Source organism: Pelobates fuscus, chromosome 4 (genome assembly GCF_036172605.1).
Source record: "Pelobates fuscus isolate aPelFus1 chromosome 4, aPelFus1.pri, whole genome shotgun sequence".
NCBI lineage: Eukaryota > Metazoa > Chordata > Amphibia > Anura > Pelobatidae > Pelobates > Pelobates fuscus.
The window spans coordinates 175,126,838-175,150,054 of NC_086320.1; the positions used below are offsets into that span (position 1 = coordinate 175,126,838).

Here is a 23,217-nt window from a genome sequence, read left to right on the forward strand (position 1 = left end):
GCAGTGTGAGTGTATGAATGCAGCGTGAGTGTATGAGTGCAGCGTGAGTGTATGAGTGCAGCGTGAGTGTATGAGTGCGGCGTGAGTGTATGAGTGCGGCGTGAGTGTATGAGTGCGGCGTGAGTGTATGAGTGCGGCGTGAGTGTATGAGTGCGGCGTGAGTGTATGAGTGCAGCGTGAGTGTATGAGTGCAGCGTGAGTGTATGAGTGCAGCGTGAGTGTATGAGTGCAGCGTGAGTGTATGAGTGCAGCGTGAGTGTATGAGTGCAGCGTGAGTGTATGAGTGCAGCGTGAGTGTATGAGTGCAGCGTGAGTGTATGAGTGCAGCGTGAGTGTATGAGTGCAGCGTGAGTGTATGAGTGCAGCGTGAGTGTATGAGTGCAGCGTGAGTGTATGAGTGCAGCGTGAGTGTATGAGTGCAGCGTGAGTGTATGAGTGCAGCGTGAGTGTATGAGTGCAGCGTGAGTGTATGAGTGCAGCGTGAGTGTATGAGTGCAGCGTGAGTGTATGAGTGCAGCGTGAGTGTATGAGTGCAGCGTGAGTGTATGAGTGCAGCGTGAGTGTATGAGTGCAGCGTGAGTGTATGAGTGCAGCGTGAGTGTATGAGTGCAGCGTGAGTGTATGAGTGCAGCGTGAGTGTACGAGTGCAGCGTGAGTGTACGAGTGCAGCGTGAGTGTACGAGTGCAGCGTGAGTGTACGAGTGCAGCGTGAGTGTACGAGTGCAGCGTGAGTGTACGAGTGCAGCGTGAGTGTACGAGTGCAGCGTGAGTGTACGAGTGCAGCGTGTGTGTACGAGTGCAGCGTGTGTGTACGTTGCAGAGCCTTGGTGGGGGGTGGGCAATTTTTTTTTTATTATTTTAATTTTTTTTTATTATTATTTTTTATTTAATTTAATTATTATTATTTTTTATTATTATTTAAATTAATTATTATTTTTTATTAGTTATTATTAAATTTAGTTATTATATTTTTTTTTATTATTACTATATATTTTATTCACCCCCCCCCCTCCCTGCTTGATACATGGCAGGGAGGGGGGCTCTCCTTCCCTGGTGGTCCAGCATTGGCAGTTCAGTGGGGGGGGGAAAGGGGGGCTGGCAGAGCTGTAACTTACCTGTCCTGCAGCTCCTGTCAGCTCTCTCCTCCTCCGCGCCGTCCGTTCAGCACCTCGGTCAGCTCCCAGTGTAAGTCTCGCGAGAGCCGCGGCTCTCGCGAGACTTACAGTGTGAGCTGACAGAAGAGCTGAACGGACGGCCCCCAGTCTGTATTATGGCAATGCAAATTGCCATAATACAGACTATTGACTCGAGTATAAGCCGAGTTGGGGTTTTTCAGCACAAAAAATGTGCTGAAAAACTCGGCTTATACTCGAGTATATACGGTATATATATTTGACTCACATTTAGAAGAGCTATAGCCAGCTCAGTTATGACAGGCGTACAGCGGTATGATACCTGCTTACGGATATATGGATGATTGTCTTCTGGAGGTAATGATGTCCATGTCTCAGGAAAGGGATATATAAAAACAGCGAATAGTGCTCTCTGTTATAACTGGGTATAGAATTAGCATAAAAATTAAAATGTACTCTCAAGTATAGTGCAGGTTATCTGCACTATGGTAACAGTGTTGGTGGTATGATCCCCACCTTGGATAAACTTGTAAGCACGCGATAAAATCGAGAAGATTGATAAAAAGCCAGGTAAAAAATAGAGAATGTGTGTAAAAAGATAGTTGGCACAAAATAGTAACCAAAAAACCTTTTAATTAGATAAAATACACAAATAATAAAACTATTACGCTTTTCGCCACTAGGGCTTTTTGAAAATGGGATAAAATTAACAACCTGGCTGATAGGAGTATATATAGGTACACAATAAATTTAAAAAATGGTGCCAAAAAAACATAATTTTGTCAATAGCCAATAGAATAAGAGTCATACATCACATATTGTATAAATGAAAATAAGGTTTACATTAATAATGACATTATACAGGGTCTTATGTAGTTAAAATTACTTAAAAACGAGGTGTAGGAGCTTAGAAATGCTTGGATTAAGCGAGTCACATGATTCGCGTGGAATACAAGTGTGCATGGCATGTTGAAATTTAGTTGTTAGATGCGCGAGTCTGCAACATCGCTCGCTTTCTCCACACACTGCCACCTATGATTACACCAGTCATGTGACTCGCTTTTTAAGTAATTTTTACTATTTAAGACCCTTTATAATGTGGGGTATGTTTAGTCTTTTTTTAGTAGCCACTTAGTCACAAACACTTGCCAAATATTAGTTTAATGCTTTTTTAACACTAAAACAAATATGAACGCTAACTTTGGCCAGTGTTTGTGACTAAGTGGCTACTAAAAAAGACTGGACATACGCCACTTGCAATACCTTGGGTTGTCTACTTTTGCAAATAGTATGCCATCGTGGGTGTAATTCTCATTCCTGTGCTACCATACGGTCTCAAAGGTAACATTACTAAACTGACAAATTTCAATAAAAAAAAAAAATGAAAGGAAATGTGCAATATTTTACCCTGTAACTTTACAAAACACCGTAAAACCTGTTAATGGGGGGTACTATTTTTACTCGTGAGACATTGCTGAATACAAATATGTGCATTTTATTGCAGTAAAAGCGAATAGTATTATGATATGTACAGCTAAAATGGCAGGCGGAACTTCAAATTATTTTTAAAATCTTAATTTTTCAGTTTTTTTTATTCATAATGAATTTTATTTCATATAAGAATAGTTCATGAGAAATTAAAGCCCTGTTTCTCCTGAACAAAATGATATATAATAAGTGTGGGTGCACTTAATATGAAAGAGGTGAATTATGGTTGAACGGACATATAGTGCAAATTCCAGTTTTTGTTTACATTTTGTTTTGATCAGAACGTGTACTGTTGACTCCGTCCTTAAGGTGTTAAGGGGTTAATATCTTACCTGGGGTCATGCAGAGCTGCTCTGCACTACATCTCAGTAAGAGACACCGCGCCAACTTTATACTCCTTGCTGCCGCAAGGACAGTTTCCTAAGTGTACCCCACGACCATCTCTCTCATTGTTTAATTGATGTATGATCCATGGAGGCCCACCTCACAACAACAACATTCTTGCTGTTGCCCCGAGCCCTCTCTGCTTGAGTTAAGCTCCATTGTGAGCTTACATTCTAAAGGGAAATATGTGTTGAGACAAAAGGTAGCAGATGAGAAAGACAAGATGATGGGTATCATAGAAAAAAAATAGCCATGGGCTATTGAATACTTGTTGAAATAATTGGTGACTTGACAAAATTAAGTATGGTAGGCCCTGGTGGTGGGGAACATGTACAATGTATGTTGATCTCTATGAGGAAAATGTTTTTTTAATTTTTTAATTCAGCCATGCTTCTGTTAAAGGGACAATATAGTCACCCAGACCACTTCAGCTCGATTAAGTGGTCTGGGTGCCAGGTCCCCCAGGTTTTAACCCTTCAGATGTAAACATAACAGTTTCAGAGAAACTATGTTTACATAGCAGGGTTAATCCAACCTCTAGAGGCGCTTCTGCAATGCTGGATGCAAAATTCGCATCCAGCGTGCAGAACGTCTATAGGAAAGCATTGATAAATGCTTTTCTATGGACTGTTTGAATGAGCACGTGGCTCTTGCTGCGCATGCACATTCCACTCCACTGGGGAACTGACGGCGGCAGGGGAGAAGAGGTTACTTAATATATTGAGCACTAGCTCTTAACTTGGGGGAAGGGAGTTATTTTTTTGTTGCTCTAGCTGCCTAGTTGGAATCCTGATCTTATGGCCATTACTTTGGGCTCCTGACGAATTTGGCAATTCTATTGCATACCAATAGACCCCTACCCTTAGCGGCATATACCACTGAGTGAGTTACCCTTAACAGCTCACTACACATTGCTACATATAGATATAATTTGATGGGAACATTATTCACTAGGATATTATAATTGGGGAAGAGTTTATTAACTTTGTAATTTCACTTCTAGCTTCCCGGTTGATTCAACATTCACTCTGGGGTTTGCTGCTACAAACTTCCCTAAATATCTCTTTAATTTTATTTTTATGTACCTACCTATGATCCTCAAAGGGTATATATATGTTTGATATTTACATGGGTAACTCGAGACACCTCTACCTTAAGTCACTTATGACCTTTCTCAGGATGATGCTCTCTATCTTTCCCATAATCAAGCACTAACCTTTACCAATATACCCCACAGATTAAGATCCAATTCAGTATCAGACAGACAAGCAACTTTGTTGTAATGATTTGTAACATTATATAAAATACCAGTCTCCTTCTGTACTGTTTAGATCTAATTGATACAACGGTTGGTCCTATTTTAACCACTTATTATTTTTTCATTTTTATTTATTAGTTGTTGTTTTTTTGTAACACTTGATTATTCACATTTGTTTAGATTTTTTTTTAGTTATTGCCTCATTAGAGATTAATACAATTATAGTTTTTCTTTTATTGCTCTAAATTAATTAAGGCCTTTTAACCTATCAATGATAGAGCAGTTTCTCTAAGGGCACTAGGTCTGTTAGTGGGTTTGTTTATTTAGTACTTGGTAAAGACTTAGAACATCCCACTGTCTGTTCTTGCTAGTTCCTCTTATGTTATATCCATAATGGACACGATACACGAGGATGAATTAAACACAGCATGTGCAAGTAACTGCTGCTTTTCACCAATCCCATTGTCCCTGTGCTGCCTTAAAGGGCCACTATAGTGCCAGAAAAACAAACTCGTTTTCCTGGCACTTTAGTATTAATAGGTCCCCCCCACCCATCGGGCTGAAGGGGGAGGAAGGGGTTAAAATCGTACCTTTCTCCAGCGCCGGGCTCCCTTAGCGCTGGCTACTCTCCTCCTCCTTCGGACGTCATCGTCTGAATGCTTTCCTATGGACGCTGGCGTCTTCTCACTGTGAAAATCAAAGTGAGAAGCGCGGAAGTGCCTCTAGCGACTGTCAATGAGACAGCCACTAGAGGCTGGATTAACCCATATGTAAACATAGCAGTTTCTCTGAAACTGCTATGTTTACAGCTGCAGGGTTAACCCTAGATCGAACTGGCACCCAGACTACTTCATTAAGCTGAAGTGGTCTGGGTGCCTATAGTGGTCCTAACATTATTGAAACATTTGCGATAATGCTACTTTAAAAAAAATAATTTATTATAAGACACATAATTCACAATTGATACCATCTTTGACGTTCTGGGGAAATTTATTTAACTATTGACATTTGCTCTTGTAGTCTATTGTAATGTCTGTAGGACCCTCTTGGAGACATTATTTACACACTTCTCCACTATGTATCCAGTTTTAATCATATATCAAATGTGTGACTTCTGCTGTTTTGAGGTTTTTATTTTTTTGTGGAGAACTTTACTGTGACAAAATCCACTTTCCAATGGTTTTTGGAGGGGCCTGTTTGCCAGCCTCCTACCCTGGGACTATGGGCCCTGTGATAACCCATGTTCAAAAGTACTGCTTCTGCCTCTTGGACTTTTAACTGGAACAGATTCAAACATGTGGCGACGGCCATCTTAAATTTTCCAGCGGTGTATTGTCGTTGAGTGCATGGAGCTGTTTTGGGCATGGGACCATGTGCACGGTGGGGCAAAAATAAGACTTCCAGGAAATTCCTGAACCCCTGAACCGATCTAGGTGATTTTTTGATATGTTGTTCACCCAGATCGGGGCTATCAGGGGATGTGACTTTTGTGGGGATATGTTGTATTTTGGGGTTTGTAAAAATGTATGTTTTTTTCTGTTTAGAGTTAGTTGAGTTAGCCCATTGTCTTTGTTAATTGTATCACAGGCAGAGGGGATGGATTGTGTGCCTGTGTTCCATCAGGTCCAGGGGGTGTGCCTCTGGCCTGAGGAATTGTGTATATAAGCAAACCTGTACCAATAAAGCCTGAGACTTGTTCTACCCTTCATGAAGTCTTGGCTCATGTTTGGGGGATTGGAAAACTACACTTTGGGGATTGCTATAATCACTATACTCTCCAGAGTATAATTGCTAGCTGTTGTAAGAGCTGTTCCTGTTCCTGCTCTCTCGATTTCAAAAGAGGTCTACCTACTGGAAGCTGGATCCTGGTCCTGGGTCCAGAGTGGGTGGACGATGGCGAGACCCCAACCAAGCTGCGGCGGTTCGTAGGATCTGCGGTGGTTATGGTGTCTAGTGGAGTGCTTGGAGCCCTCGGGAAGCACTAGGAGCATCAGTCAAACGGAGGTACCCAGTCGGGGTGCCAGGCGATCCGTTACAGTACATTTCTAACATTCTTAGCGGTTTCTGCAAAGACTGCCTGCTGCAGATCTGCATATTGCAGATGCCACTGAAAGAATATGTCTGGCTGTTCAGATTATTTCTTATTAACACCTTCTCTGAAATTTAATTATCATCAGCTGTTGCTCTAGAGCCAAGACACCAAAATTCTTGTGGCTCTTTCAATAATTTCTGAGGGTTTAAAGACGTAGATAAGAAGACTCTTAAGAGACCCAAATAAACCAGAGAAATGATAACAGGTGTTGCTATGTACTTTTTGAGGACCGGAACAAGATCAGTTGAGAGCAGAGGACTTTCAGTCTCAATGCACTGAACGTAATTCCATCCTGCAGCATATCTCCGCTATTCGCAACAATCTTTTACTGCTCCTTGTATCACTGTTCAGATTAAAGCAGCGTTGGCGGTGTTAATAGACATCCCTTATAACCTTTGGACATTTTATGTGCATTTCCCAGTCAGACCAATATATCATGATGTTATAAGCCTGCATTGCTTTCAATTGTGGGAAATCTTAAAATTTTCAGTACAGTTTTCAGAGAATGAAAACAGGATAACCTAGCGCTTAAAAACCTACACTGTCCAAGTAATCATATCCCTTTAAACATTGCTGATGACATTGGTTTCTTTTAAAACCATATGTTTTGGTTTCTTTTTAATCTTTTCTCCCTGTCTATATGTTCTAAAATAAGCAAAACATGTAACCCCCCCCAAAGAAAATACTCTGATTTCACAAGTATTTGTACAGTGAATGTAAAGACTATTTATTTTTAAACATAGCTGCCTCTTGTCAGGTATCATATAATTTCCTTTTCACCGTGGACTTCTTTTTGTGAACCTCTATAGAAAAGGACCTCAGGATTCTGTGCAGCATTGAAGATTCCCTTGGAGGATTCAAGAAATTGTTTCAGAAGAAGCAGTTTACACAGGATAGGGTCTCTTGAAATATTCTCTTTAGACCACAAGTGCAATTTCCATTGGCTTCTAACTGAAGGTCCCGAGAGGACATACATTTTCAGCGCAAGGTCTCTTTAGGTAGTTAGGGTGAACTATTGTTGTTGTGTAATTCATATGTTATAATTACCTCATAAAATCATATGTGTTGATTACCTATGTACCGGGGCCCTGTATTAACTGTTGGGCAAGGTGTCCCCTCTGTAAATCTGTTAGTATTTGGAACTGGTACTGTTAGGTGATATCCATGACAACTACTGAACATATTGCTAAATGATTTTAAACTGCTTCCTTTTACAATCCGACGTAGAAGTTTAGATCTTTTAGCTAGCACTCTATGTGCCCTTTCTTTTGTGCCATGACTTATAGCAATTTGATGGTCTCAGTCAGTCCAATGCTTTCTTGTATGAAATTCATTGGAAGGCTACTGCACATGCGCAGCAAAATTTCGCACTGCTCCAATCCGCATCTCCTCATTTAACCCCTTAAGGACACATGACATGTGTGACATGTCACGATTCCCTTTTATTCCAGAGGTTTGGTCCTTAAGGGGTTAAATGCCTTGAACACCTCTGCCACTAGAGGTGTTCCTAGGCAGTAATGTAAACACTGCCTTTCCACTGAAATTACTGTAATTCCATTAAAATGCCTACAGGGACATGCTATAGACACCAGAACAACTTCATTAAGCTGTAATGTAATTACAGTTCATTTTCTGTTATTGATGAAACTCTGAACAATTTAATGTATCCATTTTTTCATCAACAAATGCTTCACAAATTATGTATATAAACTCTCAAATATATATGCAAGAACACCCAAAACAAGTTTATTTATTTATTTATTTATTTTATACATTTGTCCGAAAGGTCTTGGTGGTTTATTTTGTTTGGTTTTTATCTTGCACACAATTTTGTAAGTTCCAGATTCCTTTCTGGCAGATTCAAACTACTCAAGCAAGAAATTAAAGGAACTGTCAAATTGCTATAATGCTTCCTCATTATTATAATGAGGAAGTAAACTTTGTTATTATGATATCACATACAGAGAGGTGGGCTTTTTAGTGCTAGGGAATCCTGTGGACTTTATTTTTTTAAACTTTCTCCAAACCACTTGAATATCACCCGACTGGAAAACAGAGAATGTTATATCGGTTATTTTTCATTCAGTGTCCCTTAAATAAATGGTGAGGCAAAATATTGACAAAACTTACATCAGGTAAATTTTTAGGCTAGTAACCAAGGTGGGCACTCTTTCCTGAAGGAAAAAAAAACTTTTGTTGAGCCCTAAATAACCGAAGCAAATTTTATCTGCAAAAGGTTACTTGATGCCTGCACACTTTAGAGCTGACTCATAAAGGCTCTAAAGGTCGAGTTTTTCCAATAATCTTCCCTTTTAAGGTTTTATTTTGATATACTGCACTGTTTTGTTTTTCTTTGATATCATATAGGTATTTTATTATATAACAGGAGGTAACTATGATCACTTTGTGCGCTTCACCTCTTTTTCATCTCTTTTACGTTGTTTGTATCCTTTATAATATATTTTGGAAAACAAATTCCTCACTACGTAAACAAGGTCTCTTCATCAACCAACAGCTCACATGCTGCCGATGTAGAGAATGACCGAAGCTTGTGCAACCATGTGCACAAACTAGGTGATGTGGGTGTATGTATACCTGAAAGATAAATAAGTTATTTTTTTAAAAATGTATAATATATTATTAATATACTTTTATTTTTTATTTATTTTTTTTATTTGCAGTCTATAGGGATAGTAATAGAACAACTGGGTGATTATTAATAAATATAAGAAAAAAATCATGAATCTTAATACTGTTTCTTCCATTAGTACCATTGTAAACATAGTAAATTTATTTCCTGTTTAGACCACTCTCGCTCATATTATTGCCAAGAATGCCAAGAACAACAACATTCGATTTGTGACATTATCGGCAACAAGTGCTTCGACAAATGATGTTCGAGAAGTCATTAAACAAGCCCAAAATGAACAAAGGTTTTGCAAGAGGAAAACGATCCTTTTTGTGGATGAGATTCATCGCTTCAATAAGACGCAGCAGGTATGTACTTCTTTTATATAATGCCATTTATGTGCATTAAAACTTTAAGGACTTTTACAGCTATGCTAAATATATCAGTGGTATTATGACATTTATAATATTCTTAGTAAATTGAGGCTATTCTAAGAAATACAAAAGAAATGTAATCAGATCTAGATTCACCTAATCATGGATAATATTACAGTTAAAAAAAACAGCTTACATAACTCCATATGTTAAAACTGCATTGGTAACATTGTTTTGAGACTATTTGTTCAAAATAAGCTTGGGCACACCCATTAGTTTCCTCAAATAGGCAAACTTGTTTAGTAACTAGTAGGGGAGGTGGGCCCTATATAGGTGTAGGAGAAATAATAGGGACAGATAAGGGGATAACCCTAAATTGGTAAATGCAAAGAAACAAAAGAACAGTTCTGTCCCTGTGTAATGTCAAAGAAAATCAATAAAATCCTTTTATTAAATAAATCTACAAACGCACATTGATAATAACAAGGTCAATGGTCACCACTGCCACAGTAATGGACTTAAAAATACTGGGTGAGGAGTATGTACAAACGGGAAGTGAAAGGACAAAAAATAAGTAGACAAAAGACGGGGGCACAGGTCACCATAAAAGGTGAAGTAGATATGTCCCCAAAGTGGTGGCTGTACAGAGTGCACGATACGATAGCAAAAGTAGCGAGAATATGGTGTATCAGTGCAATCTAACAGTATCTATTTCGATTGAAAAAATAGATCTGATGTGTACAGCACACCAGAAAATGGTAGCTGTAGTGTGCCCGATACAATTGCAAAAGTAGCAAAAATATATATAATGTATCAGTGCAATCTAACGATATCTATTTGGATTCCATAAATAGATCCGATATATACAGCCCACCAGGTAGTGCCCCAATGTGAATGGGGCTAGTATAATCTGCTGTATGGTAACAGAGAGTTATATATGGGAACAATTATCTAAATAGATGCCCCTACACAGAAAACATATAATAAAGGTCAGATCTGGTACCAGCCTTGCAGAATCTCACTGTTGAGAAAGGGTGTCTGGGTGTCCCAATCCTTATAGCAACAGATATGTCCCTTAGTTGGCACACAATAATAGAGTAGGTAGAAATCCTGAACTGTGCCTTCAAGGGCACCTGTATCTAGTCAGTAAATATATAAGAAATAACTATCTACATAAAGAGCTAATGCCCTAATCTGTGCCTTCGTGGGCACCTATCAGTAATGCTAGTAACTGTGCTAGGCTAGTACACTAAAAAAAGTCTTGATAGTCTGTAGTCTATGGTTATCAAGCTACAGTGAAAAAGGTCCAGGAATCCTGGGTGTAGCAATAATAGCTGCGTGTAAAGTAGCACGGCAATGACAAGAAATCACACCAATCAGGATCAAAATATCAGGAGCCCCGACACGCGTTTCGCCGAACACACAGGCTCATCAGGGGGACTGTTCTTTTGTTTCTTTATTTAGTAACTAAGCACAACAATGTTTCGGGCCTCAAATGAGCCTTTGTGAAGGCTTGTGAAAGGCCCATTTGAAGGCTGAAATGTCAGGAGAGTCAGACATATAAAATGTCATCCCAAAATGCAGATATAAGTGAAAAAATTGTGAAGATTAATTACTGGCCCTTACAGATAGAAGGGGTTAACAGTAATCCTGAGAGTCAGAATATGAATATCAGCCAAGTGGTTACTAATTTCATAAATAGAAACAAACTCTTCGCTAGGATCAGCAAAACAGAAATCAGAGTAAACTGAGAACTAGCCAAGTCACTACGGAAATCAGAAAACACAAGCACACACAAATGAAAGGGCCTGTTGGTTGTAACATGTTCATAAATCCTTTCCCAGGTTAGGCCAATATTTGATTATAGAGTGGGCAGATGTATGCATGCATCTGAGAGTGCTGTTAGAAATGTGTTAAGAACTGCAACGTCATCAGAAAGATGCCAGTCCTAAATGGGCAATGTTGGGCTGCTTAATTGCTTACAATGGGGCTTTTTAGTGAATTGCTGCCACTAACCTGTCAATATCAAATCACAAACCATTTAGCTTTTATGCTAACTAACTTAAAGTTTTATTTACTTCAGTTGGAACTTAAGCTGAAGATGATAAAGTTGGTGCAGAGTTCTTCACAAGTGATCTGTGAGCTCTTCCTGCTTGGCTCCCTCGTGCGCCCCGCAGTAATGCTGGGAGACGAAATATAAAGTTGGTTCGGCACCGGCATCACTCTTGCTGCCTACTCGCTGTGCACCCACCTGTCTTCTTGCCTGCACGCCCGCTTGCCCGCAGTCCCAATGGATCCCAGGGTAAAAAATCCACCCAGCTCTCCCAAAAGTAGGGAGGCTGGGTGGATTTAAATAATATTTTTTACAATTTGTGAGTGTTGGAGGAAAGTGTGTCTGTATATCTGTTGGGGGAAAGTGTGTCTGTATATCTGTTGGGGGAAAGTGTGTCTGTATATCTGTTGGGGGAAAGTGTGTCTGTATATCTGTTGGGGGAAAGTGTGTCTGTCAGTGAGTGTGTGTGTCTGTGAGTGTGTGTGTCTGTAAGATTGTTTCAAATCAATGTGTATGTCAGTGTATCTGAGAGTGTTTGCTTGTCCGTGAATGGGTGTGTCAGTATGTGTCTGTCAGTGAAAAAGTGTTGGTCTTTAACAGGAAGAGGTGTGGCCTTGGCAGGAAAGGGTGGGGTTAATTATAATTAGTGGGTGCCATAGTTCTGTCATGCCTAGGGCAGAACAAATCCAACATACACCACTGAGTCCATCAGTATTCTGCAGCTTCAAACCTGTGTACACAGTGTGCTGAGAGATAGTAGTGAGTTAGGAGTAGTTGACATGTTTTGAGTCTTATCAGTATATTGATGCTTTAACCAAGTGCACACTGTGATAGAGTGGCTGACATGTTTCATTACAGCAGCAATATTTAATGGAAAGCTAAAGTTATAGTAGAAGCACTATAACTGAAGTTGAGATCATGAAGAGCTAAGAAAAGGCTAGGAAGATAGACTTAGAGAGAGAGACGGAGCTGGAGCATTATATAGATGTACTTTCTGTATCTGTATTGCAGCTCTGTGTAATCCATCACAGTGATCTTGGCTAAGTGGGATAGTTATTGCTTTCTCCTTATTGTGCTGAACTCTGTGCGTTCTTTCTCTGTTTTTTACTCCGCTCTCCCTGTTATATGGTTATATCTGTAGTCTACACAGCACTGTGTATTGTATAGGTATCTTTGTATTGTGCCAAGCTCTGTGTATTATATCTCTCTTTTTTTTTCTCAGCTCTGTTTGTAGTATGGTTATCTCTGTATTGTTCTCAGCTCGTGTATTGTATATGTATCTTTATGTTGTGCCCAGCTTGTTTTATGTATGAGTATCTCTGTATTATGCTTAACACTATGTACTGTATAGGGAAAAGTAAAATTTTGCCGGGAGGATTCTAGTGACCCACCATTATAAAACTTAAAACGGTAAACGGTTTAGCAGAGTTACAGGACAACCACCAACTCACGCTTGCAGGACTTTTTGCAGGCGGCTCCTTTCCTTTGGAATAGCCTGCCTGCCATCATTATACTCTCCCCTAGTCTTCAATCATTTAAGAAGTGCCTTAAAACCCATCTCTTCAGGAAAGCGTATGACCTCCCAGAATAAGCTCTACCTTACATACCTGTCCCTTGCTCTCTCCTGAAGGGCAGCACTCTACTCTCTCCTCCAGCTTTGCTTCACTACCACCTTGTTTGATTGCCATCTCCTGTACTATTGTGTTTTATACCCCACCTCCTCTACACTTTAAGCTTATTTGAGTAGTGTCCTCTTCAACCTATTTTTCCTGTAAGTTTTTATAATTGTCTCATTTATTGTTTAAATCTCCCTCTCTTATAATCTTGTAAAACGCTATGGAATATGTTGGCGCTATATAAATGCCAATAATAAATAAATAAATAAATACTTTGAACAGTTGAAGTGGTTATGGTGCCTACAAATTCCTGTAATCAAATGCAGACCTTTATGTGAACAATCTATATTTTACCACAGTAATTAATACTTTGCATACTTTATGAACTGGCATACATTTTAAAGGGACACAGTAGGCACAGCTAATTGAAGTGGTCTGGGTACAGTATCCCTTTTGCACCTAGTGCTGCAATGTAAAACATTGCAGTTCCATAGAAACTTAGAAGAAATGGGGATTTATGATGGGGGTGCTGAAGGCAGTGGGTATAGATGGTCGGATGTTGTCAGCAATTGGTTCTATTTATCAGAATCCGATGGCTAGGGTGGTGGGTATAGATATATGCTCAGAATGGTTTCCCTTAAAAAAAGGCACTCGTCAAGGGTGCCCGCTGTCACCCATTCTATATATTTTATCTATGGAAGCCTTGGCTGTTAGAATAAGAAATAATCCTAATATTCGGGGAGTACCTTCCCCTGACAGAGAGTTGAAAATAAGTATGTATGCCGATGATACCATTCTAAGTCTTACAGATCCAGCTGAGTCAATTAAGAATCTGATGAAGGAAATAGAAGAATATAGTAATGTCTCAAATTATAAGATAAATATAGAGAAAACCATAGTGATGTTTAAAAACTGTGACAAAAAATGGATAAATGAATTTCTCAAAACGTATGTTTTTTTTGGATGCTAACGGTAGCTTCGAATATTTAGGCGTATGAATGTCGGATAATATGGATAAAATAGTGGAGATTAATTACAAGAGGTTGTTGAAGTCTGCTGGGATAACGCAAAAAAAATGGAATCATCTGTTTTTTTAGTTGGATGGGAAGGATAAACATAATCAACGCGTATATAATTCCAAGATGGACTTACTATTTTAGAATGGTTCCTTTAAACATTCCCTTACCTTGGTTAGAGATTTTACAAAGGTTAATTAAGAATTTTATCTGGAAGGGGAAAAGACCTCGGATCAGTGTAGATCAATTAACGAATACTATAGGGCAAGGAGGCGTAAATTTTCCAAATATAATGTCACTACGAAGCCACTATTATATATCACACCCAGCTATTGACAAAGAAAGAGTCTGAAAAATTGGGTTGGTTTGGATTAGAGACCCAAACACTGAATAGGAAAAGATTAATCAAGTATATCTGGCAACCTAAGAAGTATGGGGAGGCACTCGGCAATAAAATTCTCTGCCATTTATTGAATGAATGGTTCTTGATAAAAAAAAAAAAAAACTAAAAATTCTGGGAAACATCTACGGGTTTATGGAGATAGTTATTAGAGGTTTTCATACCCGATTTAAAAATAGACTCTTGGAGGGATCAGAATATTCAAATAATAGAAGACATATTATTTGGAGATAAAATGAAAGATTTCTCAACTCTGTCTGAAGGGTTTGGCCTTCCTCAATTGGAGACTTTTCATTACTTAAGAATAAAGTCCTACTTAGGGAAATGTCTTGCAACTAACAATTCTATCACTAGTAGTCTTATAATACAGATTTTTGGAAATGAAAGCTTAAAGAAAAGCATGGCTAAATGCTATGCTTTGATAAGATCGGCTCCCAAAAATATAATATCCAAACCGATAAAGTGTTGGGAAAAAGAATGTAATTTAAAAATAGAATTTACAGAATGGGGCAATATGTTGGTACAGTTAAAAAAAAATATCCATAATACGATTCTGTTTGAGACACATTATAAAATTTGTTATCGTTGGTACTTAGTGCCAAGTAGATTAAACAGAATCGATCATAGTGAGTCCAACATATGCTGGAGATGTGGAACTGAAGTTGGTAGTTTTGTTCATATTTGGTGTAACTGTAAATTAATTAAGAAAATCTGGGAGGAGGTTTTTAGAAAACTATATGCATGGGACAAAATTTTGATAGACCAATCCCCAATCACGGCTCTTTTACTGATAGCCAGAAGATGGAAAAACTCTATGGTAATTGAGTGCAACAATTGGGAAAAACAACTAGCTATACAGCTCAAGAGTGAGATAGCTTTATTTAGAACCAAGGAAAATGTACGAAAATATGAAATGAGTAAAAAATGCTTGCAATTGTTAGAAATGTATGAGTAGTTTCAACAGGTCACTTCATAATGTCTCATAATGAATTGTCAATTATTTGATATATATATAAAAGGTAATCTATGTATGTTGTATCCTTATCCCACTATGTTTTTGTTTTATGTTTGAGGAATGTAAGAAAAACTGATGTATAGTTTGAATGTTGTATGTTATTATAGTAATACTTGATTTTATTTTTTATACGAGATATTTGTATATAATTATGTCTAAAATCAAATAAAGACATAAAAAAAAAAAAAAGAGACTGCAATGTTTTACAGTCTATAAGACAGCTACTAGAGGGCTTCCTGGATTGAAACGGACCTTTCGTCAGATTTTTCCCCATAGGAAAGCATTAATTCATATGGGGAGATCTGTGTTATCACAACAGCTTTGTATTATTGACACTATAGTATCCTTTTAACATGAGATTGAGAAAACCAAAGTGTTTCAGAGAAATCGTCCCTGTTAACAAGTCATTTAAGCTTTAATGAACCAGATTCAACTAAATATTCAACCATGAAAGTATACCTTTGTACTTGTGTAACTTTATAATGTGAATATTTCAGCAAACTCTGTTCTAGAAAGAAAACAAATAGGATTACTTAGTTCTAGTGATATCCTACTGCCTGTTCCCTGATAACATACCTATTTTTTGTAATGGAAAATATTGCCTTGAAACCCAGTTTGTTCCATCTATGTGAATTGTGTGTACATAGGTGTCCCTGTTATAAGCAAAATAACACTTTTTTTAACGATCCTATAACTTTTTTGGGGGGGTTTATGTAAAAAAATTGGGGATTTGTAAAAAGCTGCTTAGAAGCAGTTTTAAAACCAACATCATGAAAATAGTTGATCATTTATGTAATTGTACCTCCATTTTTACTTTGTCGCATATATTTTCTCTTTTACTTGCAGTAATGCTTTTTTACACATGTTAAAATCTGACAATGGCTCTTGGATACTGTATATCACACCATTCCTTGTATGTTAACATCTAAGGGTTGATTTCAGCCTACCTCAAACTGAATAGTATAATACTGTATATCTAAAGACACGGGTGATATCAATCAGCTGCAGTTTCCTTGCCCAGTAAAGCAAGGACATGGAGTGTAAAAAATAAAATAACCTTAATCTTATTAAAATAAACAAGCTGAAGACTCAATATTATGATAGATTAACATACATTCTTTTAAAATATAGTTTGATACTGTGAGTGCTCTATTGTTTAAATTGAAAGCGATCACGAATATCCAGTTAAAGTGTTACCTCAAATGTGTAAGTTTTATGTACAAATGGAAATCTCATTAAGCAATATCTAGTTTTATACCAATGTTTACCATTAAAACATGTGTTTTTGTTAAAAGTCTGTTAGCCAAAGGCTAGTTAATACTTTTGTATAGTCGGAGGGGAGGGGGTTACAATACAGAAATTAAAATATTAAAATCACGCAAATATCGAATCCCATAAGAAGGGTATAACTGCATTTTCGCTATAAGAATAGCAGTTGTGTATACCGGTAATTTTTAGCTTGCATGCTTTTTAATTTTTAAAAATACGTTTCAGCTAGCTATTAATATCGCATTTCATATTTATTTTATCATTATTTGTCTCTAATATTTTTCATAATACTGACAGAATTTAAAGGTTACTCTATTAGAGCTAAAATGGTTTGATTTAAAAACAAAACTAAAAAGAAAACCCAATAAAACTGGAACTATCATGTTCTGTAGTAATGCTTTATCAGGTGTTATCCAGAATAGGCATATATATAGCTCTGTTTTATCTTACTGATACTCAGCCACTTAAAATCCCTCTGTTTGTCTTGTCTATAATCCACAGTATTTGGAGGGGGGTGATTGGAGATGTACATGTCAAATCTCATTTCAGGACCAAGAATATGTTAGGACTGTCTCAAAACCAAAGAATTTGCCTTTTACTTTCACATGAAGGGGTTAATGTGTTTTGTGTAGCTTTTATTTTCAGTTTATATTTGTATGTGCAGTTGCTATCCTTTCCTGGATATATTTACATTGCTAAAATTTGTCGCTAGAAAGCTTCTATGTTTCAGTCAGACTCCCCTATGTGTGCATTATTGCTACTATTAAGCATTGCGGGGAGTCTTTTATTGGTAGTTATGCAATCCTTACACACTGAATGCAGTGTTACACTAAACGAGTAAGTACCTTTCATAAAATCTTACTCTACATAAGAAAAAGTTCATTTAAAGTGCATATATATGTTTGAATATGCTTACTCAGAATGTTTCAGGTGCTCCTTCTGCTTTCCTCCCATTCCCAGGACACGTTCCTGCCCCACGTGGAGTGTGGAACGATAACCCTTATTGGGGCCACAACAGAAAACCCGTCTTTCCAGATAAATACTGCTCTTTTGAGCCGCTGTCGGGTAATTGTCCTGGACAAGCTGTCTGTGGAAGCGATGGAGGCTATTTTGATGCGAGCTGTAGAGTCTTTGGGAATCAGAGTCCTAAGTGAGGATCAACAGCCTGGCTGCAGTGGCAGCAATGTTTCAGAGTAAGTACTAGTGTTGCAGTTGTTGGTACACAAAAAAAGAAGGGTCAGATCTGTCATATAGCCAAGAGAGGGGAGGGAGTTGATGTTGAAGGTGGGGCGCGACCTGGGATAGCAAACAAAGATGAAATTAGCACTCAGTGTCTTATATTGCTGCTCAGCTGTGTTGTGAAAATTACTTTATTAAATAAATGTTATTCTTCACAATGCTGTATTTTCATATATTGTACATTTCCATAGCACAGAGGTCTGTGGCACAATTTTTTAATATTAACTTTTATTTTTATTTTTTTGTTCTTGATACAGAAACTATTTTTGTATGTGATTAAATGTAACACTACCCATTTTTTTTATGCTTGTAATAATCTATAGGTATCCTGGACAGTCTAAAATCCAGTATCTTAAATCAGGGAGGGCAAACATGATAACAGATGAATTACATTACTGATGTTTCATTATTGTTAATATTTCAGAAAATTAGAGCACCCTCTGAGTTCAGAGGCTGAGTAAGTTCATCAGTGATAATCCCTTTTTGTTTCAGTCTAACACATCTCTGCTGGGGAAGTCTGTGCAAGTGCTTCTGTGGAAACATGTGCTGCACAAAATGTTATTGAATGTGAGGGGATCGTGTTTCTGTATGTTCAATGAGGGATTCCCTTTTCTCTTTGAGAAACTGTCCCCACAGCCTCTGCATCTGCCAGTACTCATTGTGTCAATCGTTTTAGTATATTTAAGGAAATATTCATTTAACCTCAAAGGACAGAATGTGAACTGCATATGTTTTTGTTTTGTTATGAGAGTAGGTTAACATTTTCAGCCTTGTGTGACCGACAATTTTACTTGGTCCCTTCAGAAAGCAAAAGCACTTTCTGAGCCCAACGGTGCTTATTCAGTTGAGGCTATTTATTTGTTTTTAATATTGGCTCAACTGAAAGTATTGGGGAAAAAAGATTGTTGCAAAACTACGACCCCTATGATGCTTTACCTATATAAGGCTGTCAATATAGTATGAGAATTGTAGTTCTGCAGCAGCTGGGTATCTTTTTGTTTTTTTGGCACCTCTATACACAAGGAGAGAAGCAAAATGACACAGGATTGTGTATTTTCCTGCTGTAGGACTATTTATATCATTGCACCTTAACTTCAAATCTATACCTATCCATGCTCTTGCTTAACAAAAGTTGTAAGTGATGTGTATGTAATTTGTATAATGCATATCTATCTTATGTACACTATTTTTGTAATGTATGTCTGATGTTTAATGTATGTATATGATGTGTGTAATGTATGTGCTGTAGGACAGGAAAGAAAATAGGGAATTAGAGATAATTACTGCCAAGACATTATAGCAGTTATATCACATGGAGAGCTCCTTGATGGCTATACCTGTAGCAGCCAGTCTCTAATCCGCAGCTTTCCAAACTATGTGCGAGACACATTAGTGTGCTAGCTACACAGTGTGATTGTGTCATGCAGAGTTGTCCGATAGGAAGGGGAGCACATTGCACAGCGCTCTCCTCCTGCTGGTCACTCCATGTAGCGTGGCTGAGCAGGCAGACCTTGGTAGAGGAGCTTCTGCTCCCCTACCCGATTTGACAAGAAGTGATCATGTTTCTGTATGTTCAATGAGGGATTCCCTTTTCTCTTTGCGAAATTGTGTCAATTGTTTTAGTATATAAGCGCACAGAACTGCTTCCTGTCAGACCGGGTAAGGGAAAAAGGCTACTCTACCACGGTCCGCCTGCTCGGCCACACTACATGGAGTGAGGTGGGCAGTATGGGCAAAGGAGGGGGAATAGAAGGACACAGGAGGAGGGGGGGGACAGAAGAAGGACACAGGAGGAGGGGGGGGACAGAAGAAGGACACAGGAGGAGGGGGGGACAGAAGAAGGACACGGGAGGAGGGGGGGACAGAAGAAGGACACGGGAGGAGGGGGGGACAGAAGAAGGACACGGGAGGAGGGGGGGGACAGAAGAAGGACACGGGAGGAGGGGGGACAGAAGAAGGACACGGGAGGAGGGGGGACAGAAGAAGGACACGGGAGGAGGAGGGGACAGAAGAAGGACACGGGAGGAGGAGGGGACAGAAGAAGGACACGGGAGGAGGAGGGGACAGAAGAAGGACACGGGAGGAGGAGGGGACAGAAGAAGGACACGGGAGGAGGGGGGACAGAAGAAGGACACGGGAGGAGGGGGGACAGAAGAAGGACACGGGAGGAGGGGGGACAGAAGAAGGACACGGGAGGAGGGGGGGACAGAAGGACGCGGGAGGAGGGGGGGACAGAAGAAGGAAGAGGGGGGACAGAAGAAGGACACGGGAGGAGGGGGGACAGAAGAAGGACACGGGAGGAGGGGGGGACAGAAGAAGGACACGGGAGGAGGGGGGACAGAAGGACACGGGAGGAGGGGGGACAGAAGGACACGGGAGGAGGGGGGACAGAAGGACACGGGAGGAGGGGGGGACAGAAGGACACGGGAGGAGGGGGGGACAGAAGAAGGACACGGGAGGAGGGGGGGACAGAAGAAGGACACGGGAGGAGGGGGGGACAGAAGAAGGACACGGGAGGAGGGGGGGACAGAAGAAGGACACGAGAGGAGGGGGGGACAGAAGGACACGGGAGGAGGGGGGGACAGAAGGACACGGGAGGAGGGGAGGACAGAAGGACACGGGAGGAGGGGGGGACAGAAGGACACGGGAGGAGGGGGGACAGAAGGACACGAGAGGGGGGGGGACAGAAGAAGGACACGGGACGAGGGGGGGGACAGAAGAAGGACACGGGACGAGGGGGGGGACAGAAGAAGGACACGGGACGAGGGGGGGGACAGAAGAAGGACACGGGACGAGGGGGGGGACAGAAGAAGGACACGGGACGAGGGGGGGGACAGAAGAAGGACACGGGACGAGGGGGGGGACAGAAGAAGGACATGGGACGAGGGGGGGGACAGAAGAAGGACACGGGACGAGGGGGGGACACAAGAAGGACACGGGGGACAGAAGAAGGACGAGGGGGGACAGAAGAAGGACGAGGGGGGACAGAAGAAGGACGAGGGGGGACAGAAGAAGGACGAGGGGGGACAGAAGAAGGACGAGGGGGGACAGAAGGACGAGGGGGGGACAGAAGAAGGACACGGGACGAGGGGGGGGGACAGATGAAGGACACGGGACGAGGGGGGGGACAGATGAAGGACACGGGACGAAGGGGGGGACAGATGAAGGACACGGGACGAAGGGGGGGACAGATGAAGGACACGGGACGAGGGGGGACAGAAGAAGGACACGGGACGAGGGGGGGACAGAAGAAGGACACGGGACGAGGGGGGACAGAAGAAGGACACGGGACGAGGGGGGGACAGAAGAAGGACACGGGACGAGGGGGGGACAGAAGAAGGACACGGGACGAGGGGGGGACAGAAGAAGGACACGGGACGAGGGGGGGACAGAAGAAGGACACGGGACGAGGGGGGGACAGAAGAAGGACACGGGACGAGGGGGGGACAGAAGAAGGACACGGACGAGGGGGGGGGACAGAAGAAGGACACGGGATGAGGGGGGGACAGAAGAAGGACACGGGACGAGGGGGGGACAGAAGAAGGACACGGGACGAGGGGGGGACAGAAGAAGGACACGGGACGAGGGGGGGACAGAAGAAGGACACGGGACGAGGGGGGGGACAGAAGGACACGGGACGAGGGGGGGGACAGAAGAAGGACACGGGACGAGGGGGGGACAGAAGAAGGACACGGGACGAGGGGGGGACAGAAGAAGGGCACGGGAGGAGGTGGGGACAGAAGAAGGGCACGGGAGTGGAGGGGGAAGACACACAGGGGCTTTGGGGTGGCTGAAGGGGGAAATAAGACCCACAGTATGCATGTGTGTCAGTGTGTGCCCCTATGTATCTGTATGTGTCTGTGTCAGTGCGTGTCTGTGTATCTGTATGTGTGTGTCAGTGTTTGTATCTGTAGAAGTGTAATTCTGTGTATCTGAGTGTGTCATTCTGTGTGTCTGTATATTGGCGTGTGTGTGCACATGTATCTGTATGTGTTTTGTGTGTGTGTGTGTGTATATATATATATATATATTTATTATTATTTTTTATTTTTTTAATTCTTTCACATTGAAGAGTGAACACGGTATACGATCAGTAAGTAACATGTATCATTACTTATAGCAAAATAGTTGAGACCTCAGAATAAAGTTATTTAGCAATATATATTTTATATTTGGAATAAAATAACCCCCCCCCCCCCAAAAAAAAGTATTCGTCTTTCCTTTTAATATATGCCTTCCAGGGGTCCCAGACTTTACTAAAAGTATAGTGATAATGTCTAACTCTTGCGGATAGATCATCAATAATACAATTTTCTTGAATTTTTAAATCAACCTCTCTTAGATGGTGGTTCTGATTTTAGCCAGTCGGCAGCTATACATCTACATGCTGCCAATGTGATAAGATATAATAGTTTCTGCGAATGACTGGGTAGGCCAGTTATCGATTTAGATAATAAAAATATCCAAGGGTTTATTTCTATATTTTCATGTAGTATCGTTGACACCAGTTTTTTTTATTACTTCCCAAAGGCTTTACATTTTTGGGCATTCCCACCACATATGTAGATATGTCCCTTGTTGACCACATCCCCGCCAACATAGATCGGTCAGGTTTTTACCAATTTTATACTAAAAGACACGGGTTACATGCCAACTAAACAATATTTTAAACATCTGCTCTTGAGAGATCACGCATATCGATATTTTAAATGCAGTTTCCCAGATATCTATCCATTCATTAGGTTCCAAAGATTTTCCTAGGTCTGCCTTACAGCAGCAGTAGCTTAGTATCCAACAGCTTAAAATACATAGTAAAAAAAAAGAGAACATTACCTGCGCTCTGGCCTAAATCCCCATGTACATTTAAACAAAATGGAGGCTCTTTAGCTTTAACCCCTTCAGCAACCTGGGATGGGGGATGAGAGGGAGAGAGGACCTGCAGTTAACTGGTTTTAAAAATCAGATATGAGACCTCTCTATCTTTCCTATTTTACAAACTTTTTCAAAATTGGTAAGGGGGAACTGAATTGCCATTTTACTTCAGTCAAGTAAGCAAAATCTCTAATCTGAAGATAGCGAAAAAAGTGTCCTATCCTCAACTCCGTTCTGGCCGTTAAACTAGAAAATGAAACCGCCTCTCCTTCTGACCAGAGATCAGCATATCTATAAATTCCCCCTAATTTTAAGTTTTGAAGATTATGTTCTTCCATTCCTGGAAAAAATTGTCTGTTCCAAAAAACGGTGTCATAGG

The 23,217-nt window shown here is 40.4% G+C and overlaps 2 protein-coding genes across 4 annotated transcripts in view; one reads left to right on the forward strand and one right to left on the reverse strand.

Moving 5' to 3' along the window:
* MYLK4 (myosin light chain kinase family member 4) overlaps positions 1–17,726 on the reverse strand; it is a 143,919-nt gene extending 126,193 nt beyond the window's left edge. Inside the window, exon 1 of the mRNA XM_063451794.1 lies at positions 17,644–17,726. Coding sequence (XP_063307864.1) covers positions 17,644–17,681 — 38 coding nt within the window. The 5' untranslated portion in view covers positions 17,682–17,726. The remainder of the gene's footprint in view (positions 1–17,643) is intronic.
* Positions 1–23,217, forward strand: part of WRNIP1 (WRN helicase interacting protein 1) — a 120,695-nt gene that overhangs the window by 5,813 nt on the left and 91,665 nt on the right. For all 3 annotated transcript variants that reach the window (XM_063451796.1, XM_063451797.1, XM_063451798.1), the window contains 2 exons: positions 9,161–9,352; positions 17,688–17,920. In XM_063451796.1, coding sequence (XP_063307866.1) covers positions 9,161–9,352; positions 17,688–17,920 — 425 coding nt within the window. The remainder of the gene's footprint in view (positions 1–9,160; positions 9,353–17,687; positions 17,921–23,217) is intronic.